The sequence below is a fragment of the Echiichthys vipera genome (genome assembly GCF_963691815.1).
Source record: "Echiichthys vipera genome assembly, chromosome: 11".
Classification (NCBI taxonomy): Eukaryota; Metazoa; Chordata; class Actinopteri; order Perciformes; family Trachinidae; genus Echiichthys; species Echiichthys vipera.
In genome coordinates, this window is record NC_139836.1 from 19,445,333 (window position 1) to 19,470,747 (window position 25,415).

The following is a 25,415-nucleotide window of genomic DNA, read 5'->3' on the forward strand; positions in this document are numbered from 1 at the left end:
GTTGTGTTTTGAAATCCTAACACTATAGGCCAAACTAGTTCAATATTTCTTAAATGTCAAAGTTAAGTGTATTTCTTATTGTGATCTACTGATAAACTAATATACTGTACAATGAGGAATTTAAGTACAAAATACTAGTTCTGGTGGACTGGTGTGTGGCTGACAACCTCTGCTGTTCACTGAGTAAAGTGTAAACCCCTGCCCATTTCCAGCATGTAAGGAAATTAGTATGCATTGTTTCCAGGTTGTGACATAAGTCATATTTGAATTGTCATGACCAGGGATCAACCCATGTTGCCTGTCTTGGCTTGAATTTACAAAAAGGAGGGTTAAACAACATAACCTTATTCTGACCGAGCTGATTGGTGTGAACAAACAAGTAAACAACAGCTCTGAATAAACTGCAAAACGGACAAAATTAAACTGAAATTCCACTGATTTCAAAGAGCTAATAAAACATTCACTTGGCCTTCATTTTACATCTGCTTGGCTTGGACCTGCTGCAAATCCACTGCTTACCTTAATCTCTATCTCTCTTAGCCCTTTAAACATACTGAAAGTCAATTAACTACACCACTTCTCCCTGACATCATCGTGCTAATACAAGCTGCTCTTGACCTTATGTTTGTGTGTCTTGAACGGATGGGAACGGCATGCTTCTCCCTGATTGGATTAACTTCAGATGTGGTCTGTGTCCGGGTCTATTACGGAGGCTGTGTTGTGATTTTGAACCCCAAGCCACCCCCTCCCACACACACACCCCACCCCACTGTCCCACCCCTCTCCTCCTTTACACCTCCCTGAAGGCCTGCTCTCCCAACACGCCATCTCTCAACACCCCAACGCCCCCTCCCCACCCCCAACACACACACACACAGACACACACACACACACACATACATACACACACACACACTCACACACAAGCACGTCTGCTCATGCCTCCAAACAGTCATATCCCATGTGTCTCCTGCACAATGATGGAAAGCCTGAAGAAACATCCGTCCCTGCAACCACATCTTCCATCTCTCTCTGTTCCCTTTTTCCAAGTCCGGAGGGGTCAACTCAGACAGAGGGCTTATAATCAACTCAATTAAGCGAGTCTGATTGCCATGGCAAATTGGTCTGGGTTATAACATTATCATTAGCGCCTCAAGTGCGGTCACAATGGGACACGGCAGTCAGATGAGCGTGAGACTAATAGGAAGGGAGGATGAAGTGACTCTGGACAGGAACTGATGCAAACATTGAGTTTTGTCTTTGTGGCGATGAGCAAATAAAAAATGTGAGTTTCTGCACACAGCACTATAGAGGAAGTACACTGTTAAAGGTGAATAGGGCATTTAAAGTATTCAGCACTGCTACGAAGACGGAGGAAATTTCCTCTGAACCTGACTGACAACCACTGTGAGGTGTTGTGGGAGCAACGCCACTGTGCACAATGATAGCTGGGAGACCCGCTGGCTTAAAAAGCACTGGTTCACCCAGTAATTGTTTCTGAGGATATGACATTTGTCTCTTTTTGTGGCTTGCTCAAGGTGTCAACACCTTTCATATAGCCAGGATTTTTTCACTGTGGCTCACGTGCCCCGAAGCCGCCTGTTTGATCTTTTTGAGGACTGTCAACTTATTGTGTGACTCCATGGAAATTGAATTATGTATTTATTTACACGCCAGGTTAATAGAATAGATGCCTAGGTGATTTGAAAGTCAAACAACCACACCTGCCATTCATTTGTGCTTTTTTTTTCTGAAGCAGATCCTCGGTTTTGTTCTGTATGGCTTGAATACACAAAGAGAGGATGATAATGAATTGAATGGCTTATCCTCAACATTCACCCTCCAAAATTCACTGTAGTTTAATACAGCAGCGATAAATCCAGATTTCCGTTATTGAAAAGCAGTTTGGGGGAAATATTTTTTGCTGTATCCTCATCTGTATTGTGCAACTCTCCATGTGGCCTGCATAAACTGATGCTCTTTGTGTGCATGCATGTGTGTGTGTGTGTGTGATTGTGTGTTTGAGTGTGTGTGGAGAAACACTCGTTGGGGTCTTGCACGGTAGCACAGTGGCCCAGTTTGACTAAAATCAGTGTCAATGCATCTCTAATGGTGTTTGCTGGTGTGTGCGCCCGTGTGCGAGCCTCTTCCGGAAGCTTTAAACAGACTTGTCATGTCTGGAGACGCTGCTGTCAAACGGAGGACAAATCTGAGGATGTCAATTGAATGCCAAGAAATGTCTGTCAGTCGTTTTGACGTTGGTCTCTCCATTGTGATTAGCATCACTTAATATTCATGCATGCTTATCTGCCTGCTGAGACGGTGCCAAACTGAGTGCTGATATTAGAGTGCATCACAAGCAGCCTCCGCGTGATAAACACACGGAGGATGTAACAGCCATGTGGCATTACAAGCGTGTCAATATGTGCCGCTCTGTGTACTCTGTGATGGTGTCACAGGTCAATTCAACAAGAGGAAAGTGATATAACTTCCCAGACAGGAGAGTGAAGGCCTGGTTCTCTTTGTGCCAGTAGCCTGTGAGTGTGTAAAAGACTAAGGATTAGCTGAACAACACTGCCACTTGCTGTTCACATTTAGGTACTAAACAACTAAATAAAGCAACATGCAGTTTGAATTAACCTAAAAACTTATTTTTGCAGACTTCTTTCAGGAGTTTTGTCTTTCTAGATAACTCTTGAAAATCAAATACAGACTAGCACATACGTTTTAAGGTGGGCCATGGTTTTAAATCCACTACAGATTTCTTCTCTGCATGGTTTGCAAAATTAAAAAGGCTTTTTTCAGATGTGCATTGCCTGCCCTCCTACTTGCTAAACGCATCAAAACAGGAACCTCTTGAATTATTTTGTTTCATATTAGCAGTTGTATGTGTCAGTTTTGTTTTCTTGTTTCTCCACCACATATTTTTTCTACCTCTGAGAGAGTGTGTGAATGTGTATCATTGTGGCACTCTGACAGTCACGGCCGGGAGGAGGAACAGTGGTGTGCTCGCTGCAGATGGCAGCACACATTTTTTTCATTTCTTAAACAGACACAAAAAGCAGCTGAGGGACCATGGCCTGTCTGTAGAATGTGCTGGGGAAGAGTAGGTACTTGGCACAAGTAGCAGAAACAATTAGCGTCACATAAGTAGAGGCCTGAAGCAGCTGGAGAGACAGAGAGAGAGAGAGAGAGAGAGAGAGAGAGAGAGAGAGAGGACCTTAGCAGGATTGTGTGCAAACTATGAGAGATCCCCTTCCCTTCCTCATCAAAACTCAAACATTTTTTTTAGAGACAGTTCATGTCAGGGCTCATTTAACTGACACGCTCTTGTCGGCGGCGTGTTTTTGTTTGTATCTGTGCATTCTTAATTAGGGAATAGACAGAGGAAGCTCTGTGTCCTTGGAGAGACCTCACATCCCACTCACATCCCCAAAATCCCTTTTTGAACATTCCTGGCTACCGTCTTCCCCGTTCTCGTTTTGAAGTTGCAAGACGAGATGATCTAAAGTGTGGCTCATGAAAACACTCCACCAGTCTTGCTCTGAAAAACATTGTGCTCATTAAACTTTGCCTACTTTAAAGATACGCTCAAAGAAAATGTTAAATGTTTAAAAAAAAACTTTTGAAAGAAGGTGGAAAGTGGAAATATACATTGGTTTGGATTGTTTTGTCTTAATGCAGTAAAAATATACTCATATATTACAGTTGCTAGGCTCTGCTTTTATGTCACTATCACCACTCCACTTATTTCTTTGGCTCCTCTTTGTCACTGTTGCTGGTAATTTGACAGAATAAAGTGCCCGTGTTGACCTCTGTTGCTGTGTGTCCACTTTCTACAAAGTATATCAAAAATAAGTGGTGTCTATGAGAGCATAACTGTTACCATAAATGGTGCTATGATTATGTCTAACACAAGCACTCATCAAGTCAGCTAACTCACTGATGTCAGTAACCCAAAAGCATGTATCAAAAGTCTGCTGACCATATTCCACTACCTGTCATAGTATCTCTTTCAAGGCCCCATATTGTCAAAGAGATTTCCATGTTCCTGTTTTCATATTATGAAAGGTCAAGGTACGATAAAAATACTGAAAGTATCAAAACACTTAATCCACAGAGAAATGTCCACAGCCCAAATTCAGAAACTGTGACTTCAATGAGCCATCAGGACTTCTGTACAGTTGTGGGGGCACATATACTGTATATTACATATAGGTAGAAATCGCCTCTACAGTGCTGCTGCTGCAGTCGTTCCCCGGCTGCAATGATGGTGCAGAGACCCCAAGAGTGTGCATGTGGAAGACCCAGAAACTGGGCTTTTTGGGGAAAAATATTCAGACAGACAGTATGAGAAGAATAATGTGTATTTTGAACATTAAATAAATCTATTGAAACATGTTCTAGTAAAAAAGTATGAACCTGAAAATCTGAATTATTCGTCCCCTTTAAGGTTTCCTTTTGTGTTTAAACGGTTTAAACACTCACTAGTTTGAGTTGAACCCTTCAATTTAACATCTGAGCAGGATGAACATTTTTAAGGGTTTCTGTAATGTCTGGGAGCACATGGATCATATTAGTTTTTTAACTGATGGCATTCTTTATTTGCTCACTAAACTTTGCTATGGGACTCCACACGCCCAAAACCTTTTAGAGTAAGGAAGTCACATTAAATAACACATGGAGTTCAGAAAACATGCTGTTAATTCACTTTAATCATAGAACATCCCAGAGTACTGCACATAAAATTAATGAAAAAACATTTTCCCACTAGGGGGCGGTATTGTTAGCAATGATAAATCTGCAAGCACCATAACCTCAGCCATGGGCTGTACAAAGTGTTGAAAATAAATCAAGCATAGTTCTGTCTGGACCCCAAAAACATCTGAACTGTTTCATGACATTTTGTAAAAGTAGCAGTCAGAAACGTGGGACTATTTCTGGGATACTGTCTGAAGATTTTATGTGAACAGAGAAAGAAAGTCTTGCTTCCTTCAACTGAAAACGATATAAAACTAAATTACCAGCATCTTTTGTGGGGTTTACTTGTATCTACTCATGTGGGAATTTACACAGTGAGGAAAGTGTTGACTCATGAAATAGTTCACATTTCACAAATGAATTGTAGTACAGTGTTAAGTAATCGTGTACATCCAGAAACAACAGACACAGACAAAACAGTCCAAAGTGTGGTTGGAATCTCAAAATCCCAGCAGTATTTTGAGATTCACAGCTTCACCAAATAAAAAAAACAAATTCTAAAGGGCTAAAAACTATTGAGTCCTGGGACTTTTCGGTGTTTGATTATTATTATTATTTGTATTAATACATGAAGACTAACTTTTCTGGTATAAACATGTGGTTGTCTATCTCAAAAAAACGCCCCTGCTTTTGCTGAAAAATCAATAAACTGAGCCAAGGCTGAGCAAAGGTTAAGTAAAACAAACAAACTATACAAAAAGGACTGACACAGGGAGATTCACTGGATTTACACTACAGCTGTTCAACCTTTCTCTAACAAAGCCCAGAGCCCAGAACATAATGGCTACAGGTATCAAAATGATTTTATGTATTGGGTTTGCTGTTGTACTAACAGGTATGAGCTGGTAGTTTTGTGTATATTCTGGCAGGGGACAGGGATTTCTTGGGTTGGTGGTAAATGTAGCTGCTGTTCTGTTTCTCATCGGTCGGACAGGTGTGGGAAAGTCTGCCCTCATCGGAAAGAGCCACAGCGGAGGGAAGGACGATCCTGTGCTGCAGTATGTTGTTAACAACTCACTGAGGGAGCACCCAGTCCTCACCAAACTCAGACTGGTAAGAGAACCAACAAGCCCCTCAGAGTGTCTCAGATGGAGATGATAATTTAGGGATAGCTTGAACACTTTGATCATTGTTATTACCTTGTAACTTGAAGACACCCCTGCATTGTTAACAGGTGTTTCAGTATGCTGCTCGGCCTTGTCAACCAGAAGACCCAATGTTACATCCAAGCCAATATCTTTAAATTGGTTCCCGATCAAATTCCGCTCAGGATTCTTTTGATCACCTTAAGCTTAACAAGGGCAGGTGCCTGCCAACATTTATCAATATGCTGAAGCCACCAGCAAGTTATTTAGGTCAGACGAAGGCCGGTTGGTCATCCGGAGCTCCAGGCTAAAAAACTAAAGAGGATGGTGGCTTTGAAGTTGTTGCTCCTAAACTTTGGATCAAACTTTGGAACTGGACACTTTTAAAAAGTAGCCGAAGACACACCTGCTTAGAATTGCATTAGTTCAGTTTGTGTTTTATGTCACATTTAAATTATATTGTCTTTACTTTTAATGTAACTACAATACATTTACAAAGAACACATAATTACCACTACATACAATTTCAGGCTCTGAGCAATACAATCATTATAACAGTAGAGGGCAGCACGGTGCCAGGAGAACACTGCACAGCAGATGAGAAGTACCAAGAAATGTGTATCCATTTAGTCAGACAATATAATGATATATGTTCAATTTTTTGATATTTTCGTTTCAGAGAACCCTTGAAGACCCTTGGAACATCATGATGGTTGCCAGTGAACAAGCCCAGTTTATGGCCAATCTCATTAGACTGATAAATGCAACTAAAGCCATAGAAATCGGTGAGATTATGCTAGATAGAATAGAAGACAAAGGAAGCAAAAAGGGCCATACAAATTGGAGTTTTAGAAAAAATTAAGGTTAAAGAAATTTAACCAGTTCAATTTGAGCAGTTTTTTTTCAATTTTTTATTTTACTTTAATTGAATTTTTAGGTCAGAAATTACCTGTTACATTTAAGAAACTTTTATCTAATAATATTTTATCTTAAATACTGGACACATGAAAATACAATTGAAATGTTTTTAAATTGCACAACCTGAAATAGCCTACTGGGACTTCGAAAGAGGGGAAACCAAACTACATTCATTTTGATTGATAGCGTTTCACTGCTATGACTTCAGTGGTGTTCAAATTTCAACAGTTACTAAAGCCTAATAAATTATAGAAACAGGCATTCTGTTAAAGGACTATCTAATTCTGAAGTGATTAAACATTATATTTATTCTGCAGGGATGTACACAGGATACAATACACTGAGCATGGCCTTGGCCATGTCAGAGAATGGAACTGTGGTAGCTTGTGAAATAGAAGAGACCTATGTGGACATTGCCAAACCATTTTTTAAAGAGGTGAGCACATATCCTTTTAAACGGTATGACTCAGGCTGTCTTGATTTGTTCATGAAACCTTTTACCTCAAAGGGACAGTTCAAACTTTTTGAAGTGGGGTTGTATGAGATACTTATCCATAGTCAGTCAACCTGCAGTAGATAGCAGTCGGAAATGTACTGCTCTGGATGGGGGCAGCAGCTAAATGTAGTTTAGCCACTTAACATTTAAATCAAAATCAGTTTTAAGTGTGCTATATTGAGAATATTTTACCACCTTACCTTGACGTCAAACAGCCCTGTTTAAGTTTACTTGGGGGGAACTGAAGCCATTAACTATGCTCTTGTCAAAGCCACCAGACTCCATTGATCAAACCAGTCATTTTACCTCACAAAACACTGGAGTTAATGTTCTACTGCTGGCTTGATCTGTAAACAGGGCTGTCAGAAAGCAATAAAGAAGTGAAAATATTCTAAATATGGCGTACACTTAAACCTATTTATTTTGGTTTTTGGCTGACATTATTTAGGTGGCTAAAATATGTCTAGCTGCCCCATCCACAGTAGTATACATTGCTTAGCTTCTGTGTTGGGATCCTGCCTGTTCTCCAAACTGGGGGTGTGACAACTGCCGTCTGCAGTGGATAATACACTGACTATGGATGAGTACCTCATACAACGCCACTTTAGTAAAATCAGAACTATCCCTTTAACTCATTGCAGGTTGCATTAAACATCCTGGCACTTGTGTAACGTTTGAATTTGGCAATTTGCATGTTTAGTAAGATTGATTGTTGCTTCTGTCAGAGCAAAATTGTGCAGCCGACAGCACACTGTATATCCTGCAACATCTACCTTCTGTCAGTATGTCTTCACCAAATGCTACCGCCGGGTGGAGAGTTAGAAAAAATAAAGGTGTCTGCTCAGGAAACTGTGTCGCTTATAGGTGCAAAGCCAAGCACTCATCAATTCCTGTCTTAGCCTTCCCTGACATCTCTTTAAAAAAAAACAAAATAACAATTAACGATCCCTGCACAACTCTCATACAGTTTAACCCTTTTTTCTAGGCTGGAGTTGAAAATAAGATAGATGTACGCCATCAAATAGCCATGAAGACACTCAGTAAGTGTGTCATGATTTCTGATAAAAAATGGACTGAGTTATTTTTTCACTTTTAATTTTCATCAATGTTTCACCAGGTGAACTGCTAGCAGCCGGGGAAGCTGGAACATATGACTTTGTGTTCATCGATGCCGATAAATTCAACTATGACAGATACTACGAGAAGTCCCTCGAGCTCATACGAACAGGGGGCATCATTGCGATTGACAATGTAAGTACACAAACAGTATTACAGCAGGTGTACAGCATGCTTTGACTTTGAACAGAATGAAACAGCACTGTTGTTACTGTATTTGAAGGTGCTGTGGAGCGGAAAGGTCTTGAATCCTGCTGTCAATGACCTCACCTCCCAGTCTCTGGATAATCTGAATAAGAAGCTACACATTGACCAAAGGATTGATCTGAGCATGCTCACTGTGGGTGATGGGCTGACTATTGCCATAAAACGCTAAAATCACAAGTTATAAAGCTACACGTTAGTTTTGATATTAAATATATATATGGAGGACATTGGCTTCTGAACTTGTTTTTGTAAACTACAACAATCATCCAGCAAATTAAACATTACCACTTTCTCTCAGTGTTCGCTGACAGCAATCACAAAAGAGCTATAAAAAAAACAAATATCATCAAAATTTCATCATTACAAAATCAATAAATACCACAGTGCTACAGTTCAGGATCAGATAAAAATTTTAAATGAATACTGGTTTTATTTGTAACAGAACATAAATATGTCACTTTGTTTGCAGGCTGATACGATAGGTTCTATTTGTAGCTACACTACATTGTGACCACAGCTCACACATCAAAGTAACAACATAAAGCCGAGGGAAACTAAATCTTTCAGAGAAGCAGGTTACAAAAAAGAGAAATAAGGATGCATTAATAATGCAGAATTTTGTTAACACACAAACTCTCTGCGTCTCAAGTCAAATGCCTTGAAATTTATGGATCTAGTAGAATATGCAGCACAAATAATGTATGACGCCAGAAATAATTTAGAACCAGGTAACAAAAAAAAAGTTATCTGACAGGGAAGGTGGATACAATTTGAGAGGAAAGTTTAAACGAAACAAACTTTGTGTTTGTACAACGACAAGTATGTGTCAGTGGGGTGTGAATTATGGAATGATTTGGATGTGGAGTTGAAGCAAAGCAGAAAAATTCCTTAATTCAAGAAGATGTACAAAATAAATATGTTCCAGAGGTAGAATAATGAGTAGGGGTTGTGTTATTGTTAGGTTTACTTAAGTGCCACATATGTGATGTATGTTTAAATATATGTTTATAGCATAATAGTGTATATGTAGTGTAAGTGCATACGTATATGATACATATATAATTGGTGAAATAACTCAGGAGTAGCAGAGAAGGGGTAAGATTTACTAAATGTTGACTTCCTCCCACTACTTTTGAACACGTAAGATTTAATTAATTGAGCCTGTGTATAGGTTTCTCAGTCATTGGATTTGGTTGTTTTTCTGTTTTGTGTTTTTTTCTGTTTTTATATTTTCTGGAGTGGAAAGACAGTTTAGAAATACTCCTTTGCTACGTAATGCTATTTCAGTAAAAGTATAGAGGCATTCTTATCATAGACCTAAATATAGTGGAGTAAAAACATATTTATATATAATATTTCCTGCCAAAATGTAGTGGAGTAGATATCTAAAGTAACATCAAATGTAAAACAATGGCATCAAAAATGTTCTTGAGTACATGTGCTGTACATACTAAGTCACATCCCACCAGTAAAAAAAAATGATGCTGAAGAAGAATTTTGGAGAAGACACAACCCTTACTCATTCTTCTACCTCAGGAACATATTTATTTTGTACACCTTCTTGAATTAAGGAATTTTTCTGCTTTGCTTGAACTCCACATCCAAATCATTCCATAATTCACACCCCACTGACACATACTTGTAGTTCAGAAAACTGAACACCAGATGATGATGATTTCAGCCTTGTCCTCTGGATCTAGATGCAAATCTGATTTCAAAACTATACTATATAGCCTACTGCATACTGACTATAAATCTGCTAGTGTACTTATTAGTAAGAAGTCCTTATAAAGGACGTGCATGTGGCATCTAAATGACCTCATCTGTTAAGAGCAGTACAGCAAGTTTGTTGTGAAACACTGTAGAGTGGTCAAATGAGTTTCACAACAATTTAAACACTTACAATTATTTGATAAGATGATGACGACGATGATAATGATAATAATAATAATCTAATATACAGAGGGTATTGGATTATTATTATTATTATTGTTATTGTTTTTATTATTATTATTATTATTATCATCATCATCATAATGAGGGGGTTCACTACAGTCAGTTTACCACGTCACTGCTGTCTGTGACAAAACGTAGTGCAGGCTAAGCTTTCATTGAAGCAGCAGCTGATGCTACACCTTTTCAGCACCGTGGACAGCTCCGTTCTGCATACCGAGCAGATGACGACGGTTATAAAAAAAAAACCCTAATGGAGCGTCTCTGCACCGGAGATTCACCACGGCATGGATGGCAGATCTCTCTTCCCGCACAGAATCACTCCCGATGAGTATTTACGACACGAGCCCAAACGGTCGACATTAGACACCGCTGTTGTGTCCACGGTCATGAATTCGACCAACCTGTTTTCTACAAAGCCGAATGAGAAGGAACTGATGCATGGCTTGAACGACCGTCTTGCGGGATTCATAGAGAAGGTGCACCATCTGGAGTACCAGAACCGTCTGCTAGAGAGGGACATTGGGGAGATCAGAGGGAAAGCTAAATCCGCATCTTGTCTGGAGGAGGAATATGGACCAGAACTCGGGAAACTGAGACAACTGATTGGGGATATTACTCAGCAGAAGCATCAGATCGAAGTCGAGCATCGGAATTTGGAGGAAGAACTGTCCAACTTGAAAAGACAACATGAAAAAGAGGCGCGTAGCAGATCTGATGCAGAGAGCAGTATTGTGCTCACCAAGAAGCGCATCAGTGACGCGTATCAGGCTAAACTACAGCTGGACAAGAAAGCGCAGGCTCTCGTGGATGAAATCAACTTCATGAAGAGAAACCATGAGGGCGAGGTGTGGGAGATGGTTAACCAAATCCAGGATGCGCGGGTGACTGTGAAGGCGCGTGAATTTGGCGACCCCGGCGTCACTGCGGCACTCCAGGACATCAGGGCGCAACTGGAAGGTCATACAGTGTCCGACGTCCAGCAGACGGGAGAAACTTTCCGATCTCAGTTAGCAAGATTAACTAAATCATCCGAGATCAAGAGAGAGGCGTTAAAGGCGACCCAGCAGGAGATTCAGCAGTACAGGAGGCGCCTGCAGGCCAAGAACGTCGACCTGGACTGCGCTAAAGGCACCAGGGAAGCGCTGGAGAAGCAACTTCATGACGTCGAGGATCGCCACGAGGAAGAAATGATACATTACCAGGTGAGATTTTGCTGTTGTTGTAAGAGCACGGTTTAATAAAGCCATGTTCAGTGTTCACACGGTGTCCAGTAACACTTGTTCTCTCCTCTCTTGCTTCAGAACACAATCAAAGAACTTGAGAATGAGCTCATAAATTGTAAATTTGACATGTCTGGCTACCTGCGGGAATACCAGGACCTGTTAAATGTGAAGATGGCTTTAGATGTGGAGATACTGTCATACAGGTAAGGTGTGCTGAGTCCACGTTGGTTTGAGGTGTAATTGACATTGTGACAGCCTAAATTGTCATTTTTGTGTGTGAAATTACGCAGCTTTCCTTTCTTTATAGTTTATCCTTTATCATCTATTAAGCCTGCTGCATTCAAGTACAATACGACTAAAGTAGTCAAGTTTCTAATGTAAACAACCACAATAGTACACTGTGGGTATCACAAAGTCAATAATATGTTATTGCCTCGCACTGCGTAAATGGTGAGGGAAGTGAACTGAAATACGTCAAGGAACTGATCTATTACTCTTTATTCGAAGACACAAAAACTCTAAATTTTATTTGTCAATAGGCCAACACCATTTATTAGTAGTTCTTTGCACTTTCAATTTTTATCATTAATAAGGGTTCAAATAAATGCTGTATCAACACTGTTCCATGGGTCATTGCAGATAAAAATCTGTCTCCTATCTCGCAGGAAACTTCTCTGTGGCGAAGAGGCTCGGCTATCCGCGATGTCAGACACCCACATCTCCCTGCCCTACATATACCACCAGTCCCCCATCTACACCCTGCCCCGCGTCAGCCGACCAGGAGGCCCGCACAGACGAGCTGTGCCCCAGTACAAATTTGTAGAGGAGATCATAACGGAGACCACCAGGGAGATTGAGATGTCAGAATTTGAGGAGACAGAATCGGATGAGACAGAGGTGGCAAAAGATGAGCAAGAGTGTACACAAAGAGATAGAGGGGGCAGCGAGGAAGAGAAGGATAATAAAGACAGTCGAGAGAAAGAAGGTGAGCAGATGTCTGACAGTGATCAGGATCAAGTAGCATCAGTAAGACATTTAGTAAATGGAGGTGATGATGGGAGTCCTGCTGAGGGGGATAATGGTGAATATGGTCACAATAGTAAAGAGGAGACTGAAGCAGTTGACAATGAAGAGTGCAGTGGCATAGGTAAAAATACTGTAAGCAAAGTGTTATTAAGTGAAAGCCTTGATGAGGAAGAAAACGTGCAGCATCAAAAAGAAGCAGAAAGCACAGAAGAGAAAGGAGCTGCAGTGACAATGGTAACACTTCAGAAAGATCTCTCTTCAAAACCTGATCATTTAAAGCCAGAGGTCCCTGCGGAGGATGATCTGAATAAATATGATAGTAAAAAAGATAGTTTTAACTTAGCTAAGCCCGTTGACGAGACCCCGGTCCAGGCGTCTGAAGAATCAGCTCAAGAGCTGAGCAGTGTTCAAGTGCTGAGCAGTGTTAAGTTTCCCGCTTCGGTAAAAGCTGAGAAAAATGCAGGTTTCAGAGGAGAGACAAAAAGCGCTCTGTCCCTAGAGACAGAGGAGCTTTCAGAAAAGCTTCAAGTAACTTTGAGTACAGCATCCAAGAGAGAGGGAAAGGAAAACAGTTATACAGAGTCAAACAAAATCAGTAAATCTGAAGATGTAAACGGTGAGAATAAAGCAGCAAAAGGCTTTCACGATGCTAGACTAGGTAGCAATAAAGAGTCTTCTCTTCAATCGGATGTGAAAAGTCTTCCTGAAGTGGAGGATCTGAAGCCAAACAGTGGAGAAAAAAACCCACCCAGTCCAAACTGTGTTGCCAAGGGAAAAGACAACTGTTAATGGAGAAATCAAAGAGTTGCATCAGGGGGTACAGGGAGGAAGACAGGTTCAGGAATCAAAGCAGTCTGAAGTTTCAGAGAAAATAAAGGATCCTCAAACTAAGTAAAACTACAAAGCTGAAAAGTAGTGAGTGAGAGAAATAAGAGGACAGTGGGTTAAAAAAAAACAGGGAATATCTGCTGATGTATGGGATGCAAGCATAAAAGAAACGACCACCACGTTTAAATGGGACAGCAGTTTAGAGGCATATCAGTGAAGCTGAAAATATAAAATGCCTTAACTCATGCAGATGCAAATTCAAGGCAAAAGCTTAGCTATGCAAAGGAAGCTTCCCTTCAGATGACCCTTTTAAAAGGAGAGCATGATTCTACTGTAAACAGCCTTCTGTGAACTGAACTTTAAATGTTATGCATCCAAAACTTTAGAGACGCCACTTAACTAACGTGAACATGAACTTGAAAAAATGCAGTTACATTTGAAATTGCTCTATATTTGCTTTGGTACGCGCTGACAAATAAATGCCATATCAAAAAAGGACATCTGAATGTTATTTACTGCCAACCTCAATAAAGGCTGTGGTGGAAAACGTTTTTTTTTCTATGAACAACTCAATGCGCATGCTTACACAGACGTGCTGTTTCTGAATGATCAGCTATATTCTTCACCTTTAAATGCGTGATTCACTCTCACAATAAACTACTCCACTTACTGCACTTATGCTTCTTTGTCACTGAAACCTCCAGCAGCTGTAGATCGATATCCTACCACTGAATCAATAGCAACAACCATGGATCATCCATTTGGATGATGTGGACAGATGTATACTGCAGGCTAAAAGTATCCGTTTCTAACTTGGAGAAATAATACTTATCTTTCATTTATTTCATTCATTCTCTTCTGAGGGTCTTTCAGTATCCTTGCCCCCAAATGAAGGATAATATGCTCACAGCGGCTGATTAATCTTGTTATTGTTCAGGTCTCTAAACCACTTTGTGTTTAACTTGTTTTCCATTCAGTATTTGCTTCCTTTATGGCTTTTCATTTCCTTTGTCATTTCGCCTTGAGAAACAGTTGAAGCCTAACACACCGCACCATTCTCAAGACGCTGGAGTGCAGGCACCTAACCCCAAGCATAAAAAAAAAAAATCCTTAAAATGGACCTAGTAATAATGCTTTCAAAATAGCACTTCAAAAAGGACCCTAGCTTCTAGGCAAGTTCCTGAAATACTTGAGTGGCACAAGACTTCAATCGCATTGAAAAGAAATAAAAATATCAGTTTTCAGTCCCCATTATATCTGACGATGCTTGAGCAGATTTGTAGTGTGACAAAACTGCCTAAACTCAGGTATCGACTCTAAACATTAATTGCTGTACGCTTCTATTATTTAAAAACTGGATAACTGAATATACAATATGACCAACCTTAAATAAAAAAACCCAGAAGACTTTAAAACATTCAGCCACATTTTCTTTTTGGTGGAGCGAAAGGTATTTAAGAAAACATGTCACACCCATCACATCACTGTGATAGAGGCCTTTAAAAAAGGTTACCATTAACCAAACAAGCTAGTTAATGAGTCGTTAGTGGCGCCTCAAGATCATTAAAAATGTGTTTGTGGAGTTCAAAGACTTTATTGAAAATGTATACATACACGTAAGGACCACCCAAGACTTCCTGCGGGCTCTGTCACTGCCCAGTACAAGGTAACACTTTCCTACAGTGCACATGTGCAACTGAGTTCCACCTCTTCTGGACAATGATAGTTTGGCATTACAGTGAACTTTAATTGTGTGTCAGTTAGTACAGAATGAACAAAAAGTAATTCTGCTTGGTCAGAGCCAAGTGTACAGGTTTCCTTCAAACTTACAAACCCAACTTCAACCCCCAAACTGCCCAGTTTAAGGGATGGTCACGTGCAGCTTTAACAGAACATCTCAAACCCTGGTAACTGACAAAAAAAACATTAGAGCTTTAGTTTGTCCTCATGTGCATGAACAGGAAGGGTGCAGCAGTATTTAAATAATAGCAAAGACTAGTGTACTTAAGGTTTGTAAGTTAAAACTGTAGATGAGACAGGAATATCAGATAATTGTAAAAATCAGAGAGAAGGTATGACAACGCTCACCACACAAAACCGTCAACATCAGTTGATGGTCTTGGGATTATCACAATAAAGCCACACAGAGTTGGTGACAAGCAAAGGGATTGTATTGGATTGCATTATTATGGCAGTGCTGGACAGAACAATGACATGATTTATAAATAATATGCCACCAACTTTCTCTTGAATAGATGCAACTACAAAGTAAAAAGCAACAAAGGTAAAATATACCCATGACAGAAGCACCAACTTGAAGTGGTACTCAACAAGTTACAGTTTGTTGTTGTAGCCTTCGAACCAATCTCTCCAAGATATCCCCTTGCTGCTTTGAGTTGGACATACGTTTAAGGCCAGATTCTTCTGATATTCCCTAGTCCCTTGCAGTATGTTGGAAGCTTAGGCTTCCAGTTCCAAGCCAAGACCCAGCTTGTGGCCTCCCGCATTGATGTTCTTGCCATCGACAAGGCCAGACAGGGTGAGTTTCACACCTGCACAGGCAAGAGGAACAAACATTAGCCATTACAAATGCAAAATTACTTTTTGCACATGAGCTAAAGACTTTTGAGATGACAGTTGACAGGAATATACAGTACATGCTGTGAAGTGTTGCTATAAATAACTATTGTAGGTCAAGTAATAAGTAGTGCATTTTCTTAAAACTGAAGTGCTGTGTGGGGCCTACAGTGTTAAGCCTGGAAGTGTGTACTAAAAACAGAGGTATTTAAATGTACATCTTCCTCGAGAAACATCCTTCAGCTGTCCGTAAGCTTGTAGTTGACCACCTTACCTGGTCTAAGAGTCTGGGTGTACCCAACACCAACAAGGCTATTGTTGTTCACTTTAGCCTATGGGAGGAAAAAAAAACAAAAGTCAGTTGGTGACAATTAATAGTCATCCTACCCATTTTAAAAGCCCCTGCTGCACTACTTACGCTGACGGAGGCATCCTGGTCCAGCTGGTATTTGGCTGCAATACCGAAGCGTGTGCTGTTGCTGCCAGCGGTCCAGGCCAGGTTGACTGCAGTCTCCAGCTTGTCGCTCACCTTCTGGTAGATGGAGCCTCCAAATTCAGCACCATCGTTGCTGTAAAGGCCATAAGCATAGGAGAGATCTCAGGAAACAAAATTTGGAATTTCTAAATAAAGAGGTGTTGGATATTTTGCTTTTCAGCCTGTGGAAACACATTTATCCACTTGCTTTGCTTTCAATTGCTCCTGTTTTGTTACTAGTTTGCTTTCCTTGTTGGCATTTTTTAATCATTATCAAGTGGTTTTTATTAGTAATATTAATCTATTTTGCATCTCTTTAGGATTTTATAAATGTTTTTTGCTTTGAATTTTCTTTAATACCTGTGGTTCTTTGTAAAGCACATAAAGCATTATTCTGATTATTAGTAGAGATATTATTATGTGGAGAGTAGGTGACAGGTGAGTTTTTCCACAAGTTGTAAACGAAACAGTGATAACATGACTATTATGGGATGAATTACAAAATTACTGTACAGCCCCACTCATTTCGCTGTTGGCTGGAAATGACATATTTTACCCATTTTAATCCAGGTCTGTACCATGGAAATGTGGGCATTGTGTTTTCAGATGAGCACAAGTAAACAACCTTTATACTCAGTTACTTGCTGGGTTGAACATGAAGAGGCTGCTCTGCTGCTTTTTTCCCCCAAGCTGTTAAAGCTCTTTATACTGTATTGTTGGGGTTTTGGATATCTATGGATGTGTTTGTATTGGATCCTTTGATCATTTAATTCTTGTGACCATCTTAAATTATCACAATAAAAAAAACCATAACCCTTAATAATTGGGTAAATGTTTATAGATTAGGGGAAAACAAATTCTAGATCAAGTGAACTTAAGGTTTCATTCAGTTACAGCAGACCGTAAAAATGGAAATCTTAAGGTGAAAGGTGTTCTACTTACACATTGGTGTGCAACTGGAAGTCTCCTGTCTTGTAGCCAATGGCAAAGTTGTTTTGGGTCATCTTAGATTTGGCAGTGTCGAAACTCATCTGATAGCCGGCGAGCCACCCTTCGTAGCCGACAACAGCAGCTCCGTGGATGGTTGGGCCAGCAAAGTCAAAGTCGACATCACAGCCCATGTTAACGTACTCGCGCTTGTAGGCGGTCTTAACTTTGCCACTCTTCTTGCTGTTGATGAGAAATTCAACTTTGGTTAACTTTAACTGAAATCCCAATCAAGTCAGATCTGTCATCAACTAGAATTACTGCCTTGAGATAGAATGCCTCTACCAACCAGTCAAGTAGAAGTTTACATCTACATCTGTCCAGACTCAATATACATAGAGTAGACTTTGAAGGAATTAAAAAAAAATAAATAAATAAATTGTAAGGCAGGAACATAACATTTCTTGCACATTAAAAAAAACAAAACTGAAATAAATCTTGTGGCACCCTCGGCCTGTCCTCAAGGCACCCCATGTTGTTGTGAAACATCCACTGCCACAGATTTGATCCCCCAGAGATAATTCTAAACATATGCCTATGCCAGCTGCCAGCTCAAGTTGCAAACAGGATAAGGAATTTTTTCTTGCCAAGGCTACATTGCGGCAACACTGAACAAAAATTATCAGGCACCTAAACTATTTCAGCAGCTTTCCTTTGTATTAGGACCTTTGACTCAAAAGTCCAAGTCAAAGTGCTGGTATATAATTCCCAGTGTGAGCATGACACTAGCCTTGAACATACCGCCTCAATGAAACCACAAAACTCCACCCTGAACGTTCCCTCTCTCAATGAAATATGAACGGATACGCTTCATTTGGGCCATGTGCCATATTCCTCAGGTGATTTCACCTCGTAGAAAGTCATGACTCAAAGACTGTCAGAGCAGCTGGGTACACTCGGAAAACTTGTTTGTTTTAAATATTTTTTCCTCCCCGACAGCAACAAACCTCAAGACACAAATGTACATAATCCGACAGCCACAGTAATGTTTTTCAAAAGACTTGTAAGATATTGACACTGGGGTCACATTACCGCCAACCAACCTTGTCAGAAGTACGTAAGACACAGATCAGGTTGCCAAAATGACTCAAGGAGAGAAGCAACAGGGTGAGATCTAGTAATATCCAAGTGATATAAACATGTGCTTAAATAACTGATTGAATATAACGATTATCCTACCCAGTGTTTGGTGAGAAGGTTGTGTCAAAAGTCAACTTCAGTCCCTTGGCAATCTGTGAGAAATAACGGAAAACATCTGGTTTAAATAAATGAATGTCATGCTCACTGTGTAAACGCTTGCTTTTGACACCCGTTTGATAAAAAGTAGTAAAAGGTTTAAATATTTCCCGACCTGGTCTTCAATGGTGATTTCTGTTCCCAAGGTGTTGTCGGTGTTCCACTTCTCAGTGAAGGTCAGGCCGTATTCTGACCTCTTGTATTTAGTTTCCAGGCTGCCCGCAACTTTGCTGGTATCAGTGTTGGAGGAACCAGCTGTTTTGAATTCCTGCAAGGGACAATGTTAGAGAAAAGACAATCACAAGAAATGCTTAAAAAAAAGAAAAAGTTACACTGGATTACATAAAGAAACTCATTCAGTGCTCTCTTATTATATTTGAGTCAGTCATACTTTGACATTACTCATATTGACCTACCCAAGCCAAAAGTAACTATTTTAAGTCTAAAAACAAAAAATAAAAGTGTGCGAGAGCGGATACACTTGTCATGTTGATGATAATAAAATGAATTAGCAATTTTGATGTTTGTAGGGCTGGGCGATAATTCAATATGATGGTGTCTTTCAGTGGTATCGTATCATAAATAAATCATACAGTGAGATATAATGATAAACAATACTTAATCTAAATTGATAAGCACATACTAGCTAAAACTTTTCAGAAAAACTGATGTGAAATATTTTGAGTTTATATTTTGCACTAGAAGTTCTAAATAAAATGACAAAATGCTCAGATTTTTTTCATTTGTTATGTATTTAATTCAGACATACAAAAAAAGGATTACTATGTGGTTATTTCATAAAGAATATACATTAGTTGAATTATCAGAGACCATGCTATATTGTGATATGTACTGTTAGAGATATAAAATGACATTATCCTAAGCAAATTCAATGTGCCTTGGATAACATGAAGTATGTTCTAGTGTTTTATTCAGATGGACAGATGACCTTACCACTCCACTGGCTGACTTTGTCTTGACATCGAGCTTCACCAAGCCAAATCCTGAAGAAAATCATTCAGTCAAAATTATTTTCAAAGCTTGTGAACAAAACTAAACTAGAGTTGGCAGTACACACATTTTACAATCCAAGTATTTATTGGTCAAACTGTAAGAAACCATACCATAGCCTTTGTTGAAGATGTCCTTAGCAGATTTGCCCAGGTCAGCATAGCAGGGAGGCACGGCCATTGTATCTGTACACAGAAGCAAACCACGCTCAAAATATTATTCTTAAGCTTGCATCCAGATGAAAAGAAACCCAAAATGTAGGCTAATGATGTAGACTAAAATAAAAATTGACTAGTCTTCCATAACCTTACAGTAAGGAGCATGACATATGCATTATGCTGTCCATAAGTGAAACTGTTAACGCAATGGATGATATGAAGGGCACCAATATTTTGTAGCGCAGCTATTGAGCAAGTCGCTCACACGCTTTTTTCTCTTGGATCCTTTTGTTGGAATATGGACCAGGCACCTGAAATTGTGCCTTTTATCCATAAATTCACATTACACAAACGGCAAATAGCCTAAATAACCTTTAGCGACATGTTTACTTTGCCTCATACGCTTTATTGATTTTGCCTGTCTATCACCTACAATGATGATGATTTATCCAATCAGCTATCAGTATTTTCGCCTCTTCCCAAAAGATCTCTAACCGGAAGTTCCCAGATGGATATGCAGAGCAAATGCGAATTGTGCGAATTAATACATCGGGCGAAGTCAGGTTAAATATTTGGACCTAAATGCAGGAATTGGTCTCATCAATGTGCTGCTCATGCCCTGATTTATGTATGGTATTGTGAAATTACAGTGCACAAATGTCCTAACTATGAAGGCGCAATTTTTTGAGCTGAATAAATATGAACAACGTCTTTTGGCTGTATACACTTCTTACTATTAAGATTGCTAATAAATACTGGCTGGTATAGAAGATGCATCTATTTTTAAAGCAAAAACAAAACAAAAAAATCTAGCCTGGTTTCACATGAGGATGTCAATTGCTGCAGTATCTGTTCTTCCTGTAGTTTCTAAACAAGGACTTATGTCTCAGCAGGATTTGGAAAAACATGCCCATGCATTTATCTTCAGCAGGCTCAGCTAATGTGACAGTGTCTTTACAGGTCTACCTAAAAAAGTAAATCAGACAGCTGCAGTTAATTCAGAACGCTGCTGCTCGAGTCCTCACTGAGACCAAAAGAGTAGATCATATTACTCCAGCGGTCAGATCATTACACTTGCTTTCTTTCTGTGTAATAATTGATTTCAAAATACTAATGTTGGTTTACAAAGCACTGAATAGTTTAGGGCCAAAATACAGGGACAGGTCAACTCCGTGTCCCTCTGAGTCAGAACTAAACATGGAGAGGCAGCATTCAGTTATGCTCCACAGATCGGGAACAAACTTCACGAAACCTGCAGGTCTGCTGCAACTCTCAGCTCTTTTAAGTCAAGACTCAAGACTTGTTTGCCGCTGCCTTTCAGTAGATACAACAATAAATTGCTTAGGCTACACTGCACTGTAACTTTTATTATCCGTCTTGAAAATTATACTAAATTAATGTTTTATGTAAATCACTCAGCCTAAGCTTGTTGTTGAAAGGTGCTATACAAATAAACCTGCCATGCACCTGTTGAGTGGAAAGCTAGGCCTTACATTAGTTGACAGGCATACACAAATATCTCTCCAATATTGGTGTCAAGATGAGTCTTTCTCGCTGCATATGCATGACCTGCATTTACAGTATGGTCAAACACTGTAAAACACTAGCTTATCAATACAATCTCTACTCTAATAATGGGCAACTCTGGAGCAGAAGGAAAAGCGGTTGTACTTGAAACCACAAGGTTGGAAGTTCGATCAACGGCTACTCCTGTCTGCATGTTGAAGTGTCCTTGAGCAAGACACTGGACCCCTAATTGCAGCACTACAAGTGTCTAACAACCCTATGGGCAAGGTTACTGGGCGAGAAAGAATCCATTTTGCTGCACTGGAGTACTTATGAGTTCAGGCATGGCTCTAATTTAACTACAGCTACACGTGAATTGGCATTCGTAGCTAGGCGTGGCCAGGCACATGCCGGGACCAATTACCGCGATGGTTTAATTAACTAGTTCGCTCGCATTAACGGTTAGCTAACAGTTACCGCACGACTGCTAACTAGGCCGTTGGGAGGTTAAAGAAATGTTTGCTCAAGTTGAAGTGGGAAAGTTGAGAATATATCGTTGAGAGTAGCTTTGCACAACACCCATCGTTTTATCAGCAGCTTGAGACGTGCATTACAAAAGCTAAACTCCCCTGCTTTAACTTGACATGTGTCAGACGCAGCATGCAGAGTGTAGCTAGCTTAGCTAACTTTGCTAGCCTGCAGAGTACCGGTGTGTAAAAAGTACGTTGAAAACTACTTCTCGCTTATTATTGAGTTGAATAAAAGTGCCAGGCTGAATAAATGTCTCTCTTACCGGTAGAAGATGGGGCTAACGGTAAACTAAAGTGACTTTATTAGAGATGCTTCTTACACCGCACGGCCAAGGCAGGCGTCACCGGTAGAAGGGCGAGCTGAAGGAGACTGCACTGCAATGAAATCAAGCCTATCACATCTCCGCTCAGGACCCGGGGCGACCACATATGTGCCTGAATAAAATGGTTTGACATCACGGCATGGTTGCGTCAGGACTAAACATGATTTAAAACCTCTTTGAATTAAGTCTCAATAAATCAATGCATGAATACATACATAAAAAACATTAATGAATAAATAACTAAATGCTTTAAATTTATTCTACATTTTTTTTCACCTAGATTTATTAATTCTGTATTTTTGTGTCCATAAGTTAATGAGGTAAGAGGCCCATTTATTCATTTATTTCAGCATTTATTTATGTAATTATTTCTGTATTTATTTCTGCATTTAATTATTCATTCCTGTATTTATCTATATATAGTTTTTTTTACCGTTCATTTACTTAATGAGACTAAAAGGTTGAATATGTAGAATCTTTATTAAAAGCTATATTTTTAAAAAGATACACGCGGCATTTTGAGGTGTACAGAATGAAAGTATTGCTTTTCCATGAAAAACATATATTTAGTCCGAATTAACATTTTAAATTGTTTAGGGGTTTGACAGTGACTTTCTGTCACGTTCTGTTGACATTGTACCAACCAAAAGTGGCCCTGCATTGCAGATTTTTTTCAGCGCAGCTACTGTAGCCTGGCACTGGGTGAAATGGAGTTTGCCAATCCTTTGTTCCAGCAGCTGAGTGACCGAAGACGGTATGAGAGTCGATTAGAGATATTTTTGTTGTTGCAGCTATGATCTTGAGACACTACATGGCGGTGTTCTGCTCATTTTCCATATTCAACCTTTAAGTCATGTTACGCCCTCCATATACAGTTTTGTACCACCCCTGGCTCTAAATGTTATCTGTATATTAACTTTGGCAAATAATGTTTCTTTAATAGTAAAAAAGCTGTAAATAAAGCTGTAAATAAATAGTTGTACGGGTTAAAAAAGCAATATATTGTGCATAAATCAATTTGTTTTGTGTGGTAATACTTGAATGCATTAAATAACGTGTATTTATTTATCATAAAGAGTATGCATCTTGAAATAGCTTTAATGCATTGAGCTACTTCTAGCTTGTAGCTTGCTGCTCTCCAGGAACAAAGTTTTGCTGTGCTTACAAGAAAGACTTACTTTCCGCTTCACCAGCTACAGTTACACAGCTACAGTGCAAATTCAATGGACCCACAATTTCGAAAGAAAACACCAGCTATCCAAATATAGGCTTATACCATGGCATAGCCACAATTGCAAAATTTATGTAGTTTAAAAATGACAAATGAAGTTGTTTACTCGCCCATAGTTATGAGTGGTAGTATCAGCACTCAAAACATTAAGCAACATCCTCCATGGCTCTACAATGTATTGATAATATCAGCGTCATAGCTGGTGAAATGCAATTATTTTGTACTCCACTGCAGGTTAATGTTATGTTTTACTTTATTCAGTTACATTTAACATCTTTGCTTATTCTCTAAACATTCAACATAAATGTGCATGTGTGCATGTGAAAACAGTATATTTACTAATATCATGAAAATAAAAATCTGAATCAAACTTTTGTGAATTTGTGCCTATGAGTGAGAGCTGTAAATCCAATATACATGTAGGCTGACTATAAGCTTAAAGACTTGCAGCTATGCAGAAGTGGATACAACTGCATGTCAAAGGTGACAAAACCTCAAACAAATTGATGCCAGGTCAAGATCTTTTCAACCTATTGGAGAACAAAAATGAAGGAAAAAAATGGGGATCATGCATGAGACATCAAAAAAATGGTCTGCAGAAATGTGTCAAACTGAGTTTGAGCCTCTTAATATTTACCCTTGTTGCTTTAATCACAGAACTCTTCCATGAGTTGCTCAGAAATCTTCCACATCACTCTCTGCATGAAACCTCTTGGTAAAGAAGGAGAGGAAGTGTTTGTTTTTGACTAATTTCAAATGACTTTCATTTGATCACAGATGTGGACTCTAAATGTCCAAATTACAATGATAATCTCTACTTCTATAGTGTAAAGCAGCCTTCTCTGCAAACATTATATTGGGGAACTCAGTCCACATATCTTACCATTGTCGTGGCTGATGCTTTTGTCTGCTCTAAAAGAGACAGTAAAAAAAAGGTTTAACTGACTCTCGATGCGCAACACAATAGTCCTTATTTCAGACAAAATATATCAGAATAACCAGATTATTTTTTCACATAAATTAGCTTGACCAGTTTCCCATATACTTACTGTGTCTTTTGAACAGAAACCAGATGAACAAGGTCACCGTTATAACGAAGATCAGCACGCTCAGACGGATGCTGAAACTCTTTAAGTGATCAGCTGGACTGCAGCATGAAAGTTTAAGCACATAATGCAAAATTATCAAAACTAAAACAGACTATTTAACAGTATAGTCTAAGATATAGTCATTATCTTGGTCATAAACTACACCAGTTTTACAAAATACTATTGCTAATTAGTCTTACAGTACAACTTCATCAGTAAAACACATATAGAGATTCCCACAAGGACGGTTTCCTGGATCACAAAATGGCCACATTTCCTGACATACTGTATGTTAAGGAAAAGGCTGCTAACCTTAGCTGTCCAGCCTGTGCTGTGGATGCTTTGGTTGAAAAGACAGGGGTGAGACTGACATGTTCAGGACTGGATGACACGGTGGTTAAACGTTGTGTTGCTGCAGCTGTGTAAATAATTCAAAATAGCACCATGATAACCACTGTAATACCGCAATAATTAATGCAAAGAACACTTACATATCATACATTTAGAGATTATTGTATTCTTGATTAGCATTAACATCATTCAAACTACTCACTGCTGGGTTTCTCAATGACAGTTACATGCACTGGCATCTGTAAGTCTCCTTTAGCACACCAATACCAGCCGCTGTTCTCCACCCTCAGTCCACGCATAGTCACAGAGAAAACTTTGGGGACATT

At 39.4% G+C, this 25,415-nt stretch overlaps 3 protein-coding genes and 1 long non-coding RNA gene across 4 annotated transcripts; 2 read left to right on the forward strand and 2 right to left on the reverse strand.

Annotated features, from left to right (window-relative positions):
- Positions 1 to 5,541: 5,541 nt before the first annotated feature.
- Positions 5,542 to 8,752, forward strand: comtd1 (catechol-O-methyltransferase domain containing 1; the record flags this gene model as incomplete). The annotated part of the gene is made up of 7 exons (XM_083923383.1): positions 5,542 to 5,596; positions 5,696 to 5,814; positions 6,526 to 6,631; positions 7,082 to 7,200; positions 8,246 to 8,300; positions 8,378 to 8,511; positions 8,600 to 8,752. 7 exons carry the CDS (start codon positions 5,542 to 5,544, stop codon positions 8,750 to 8,752), a joined length of 741 nt encoding a protein of 246 aa, XP_083779509.1.
- Positions 8,753 to 10,823: 2,071 nt separating this feature from the next.
- Positions 10,824 to 13,577, forward strand: LOC310953995 (neurofilament medium polypeptide; the record flags this gene model as incomplete). Its single annotated transcript, XM_083923268.1, has 3 exons — positions 10,824 to 11,741; positions 11,841 to 11,965; positions 12,428 to 13,577. 3 exons carry the CDS (start codon positions 10,824 to 10,826, stop codon positions 13,575 to 13,577), a joined length of 2,193 nt encoding a protein of 730 aa, XP_083779394.1.
- A 1,613-nt stretch (positions 13,578 to 15,190) lies between these two features.
- Positions 15,191 to 22,489, reverse strand: vdac2 (voltage-dependent anion channel 2). Its single transcript, XM_083922711.1, has 9 exons — positions 22,360 to 22,489; positions 20,016 to 20,087; positions 19,846 to 19,895; positions 19,007 to 19,159; positions 18,835 to 18,887; positions 17,611 to 17,838; positions 16,612 to 16,762; positions 16,468 to 16,525; positions 15,191 to 16,168 (listed from the first exon to the last, which is right to left on the reverse strand). Exons 2-9 carry the CDS (start codon positions 20,080 to 20,082, stop codon positions 16,077 to 16,079), a joined length of 852 nt encoding a protein of 283 aa, XP_083778837.1. The 5' UTR covers positions 20,083 to 20,087; positions 22,360 to 22,489; the 3' UTR covers positions 15,191 to 16,076.
- A 1,802-nt stretch (positions 22,490 to 24,291) lies between these two features.
- LOC310954169 lies at positions 24,292 to 25,104 on the reverse strand. The gene is made up of 4 exons (XR_014593406.1): positions 25,051 to 25,104; positions 24,700 to 24,797; positions 24,534 to 24,562; positions 24,292 to 24,361 (listed from the first exon to the last, which is right to left on the reverse strand). It is a non-coding gene; the product is annotated as an uncharacterized lncRNA (long non-coding RNA).
- Positions 25,105 to 25,415: the final 311 nt, after the last annotated feature.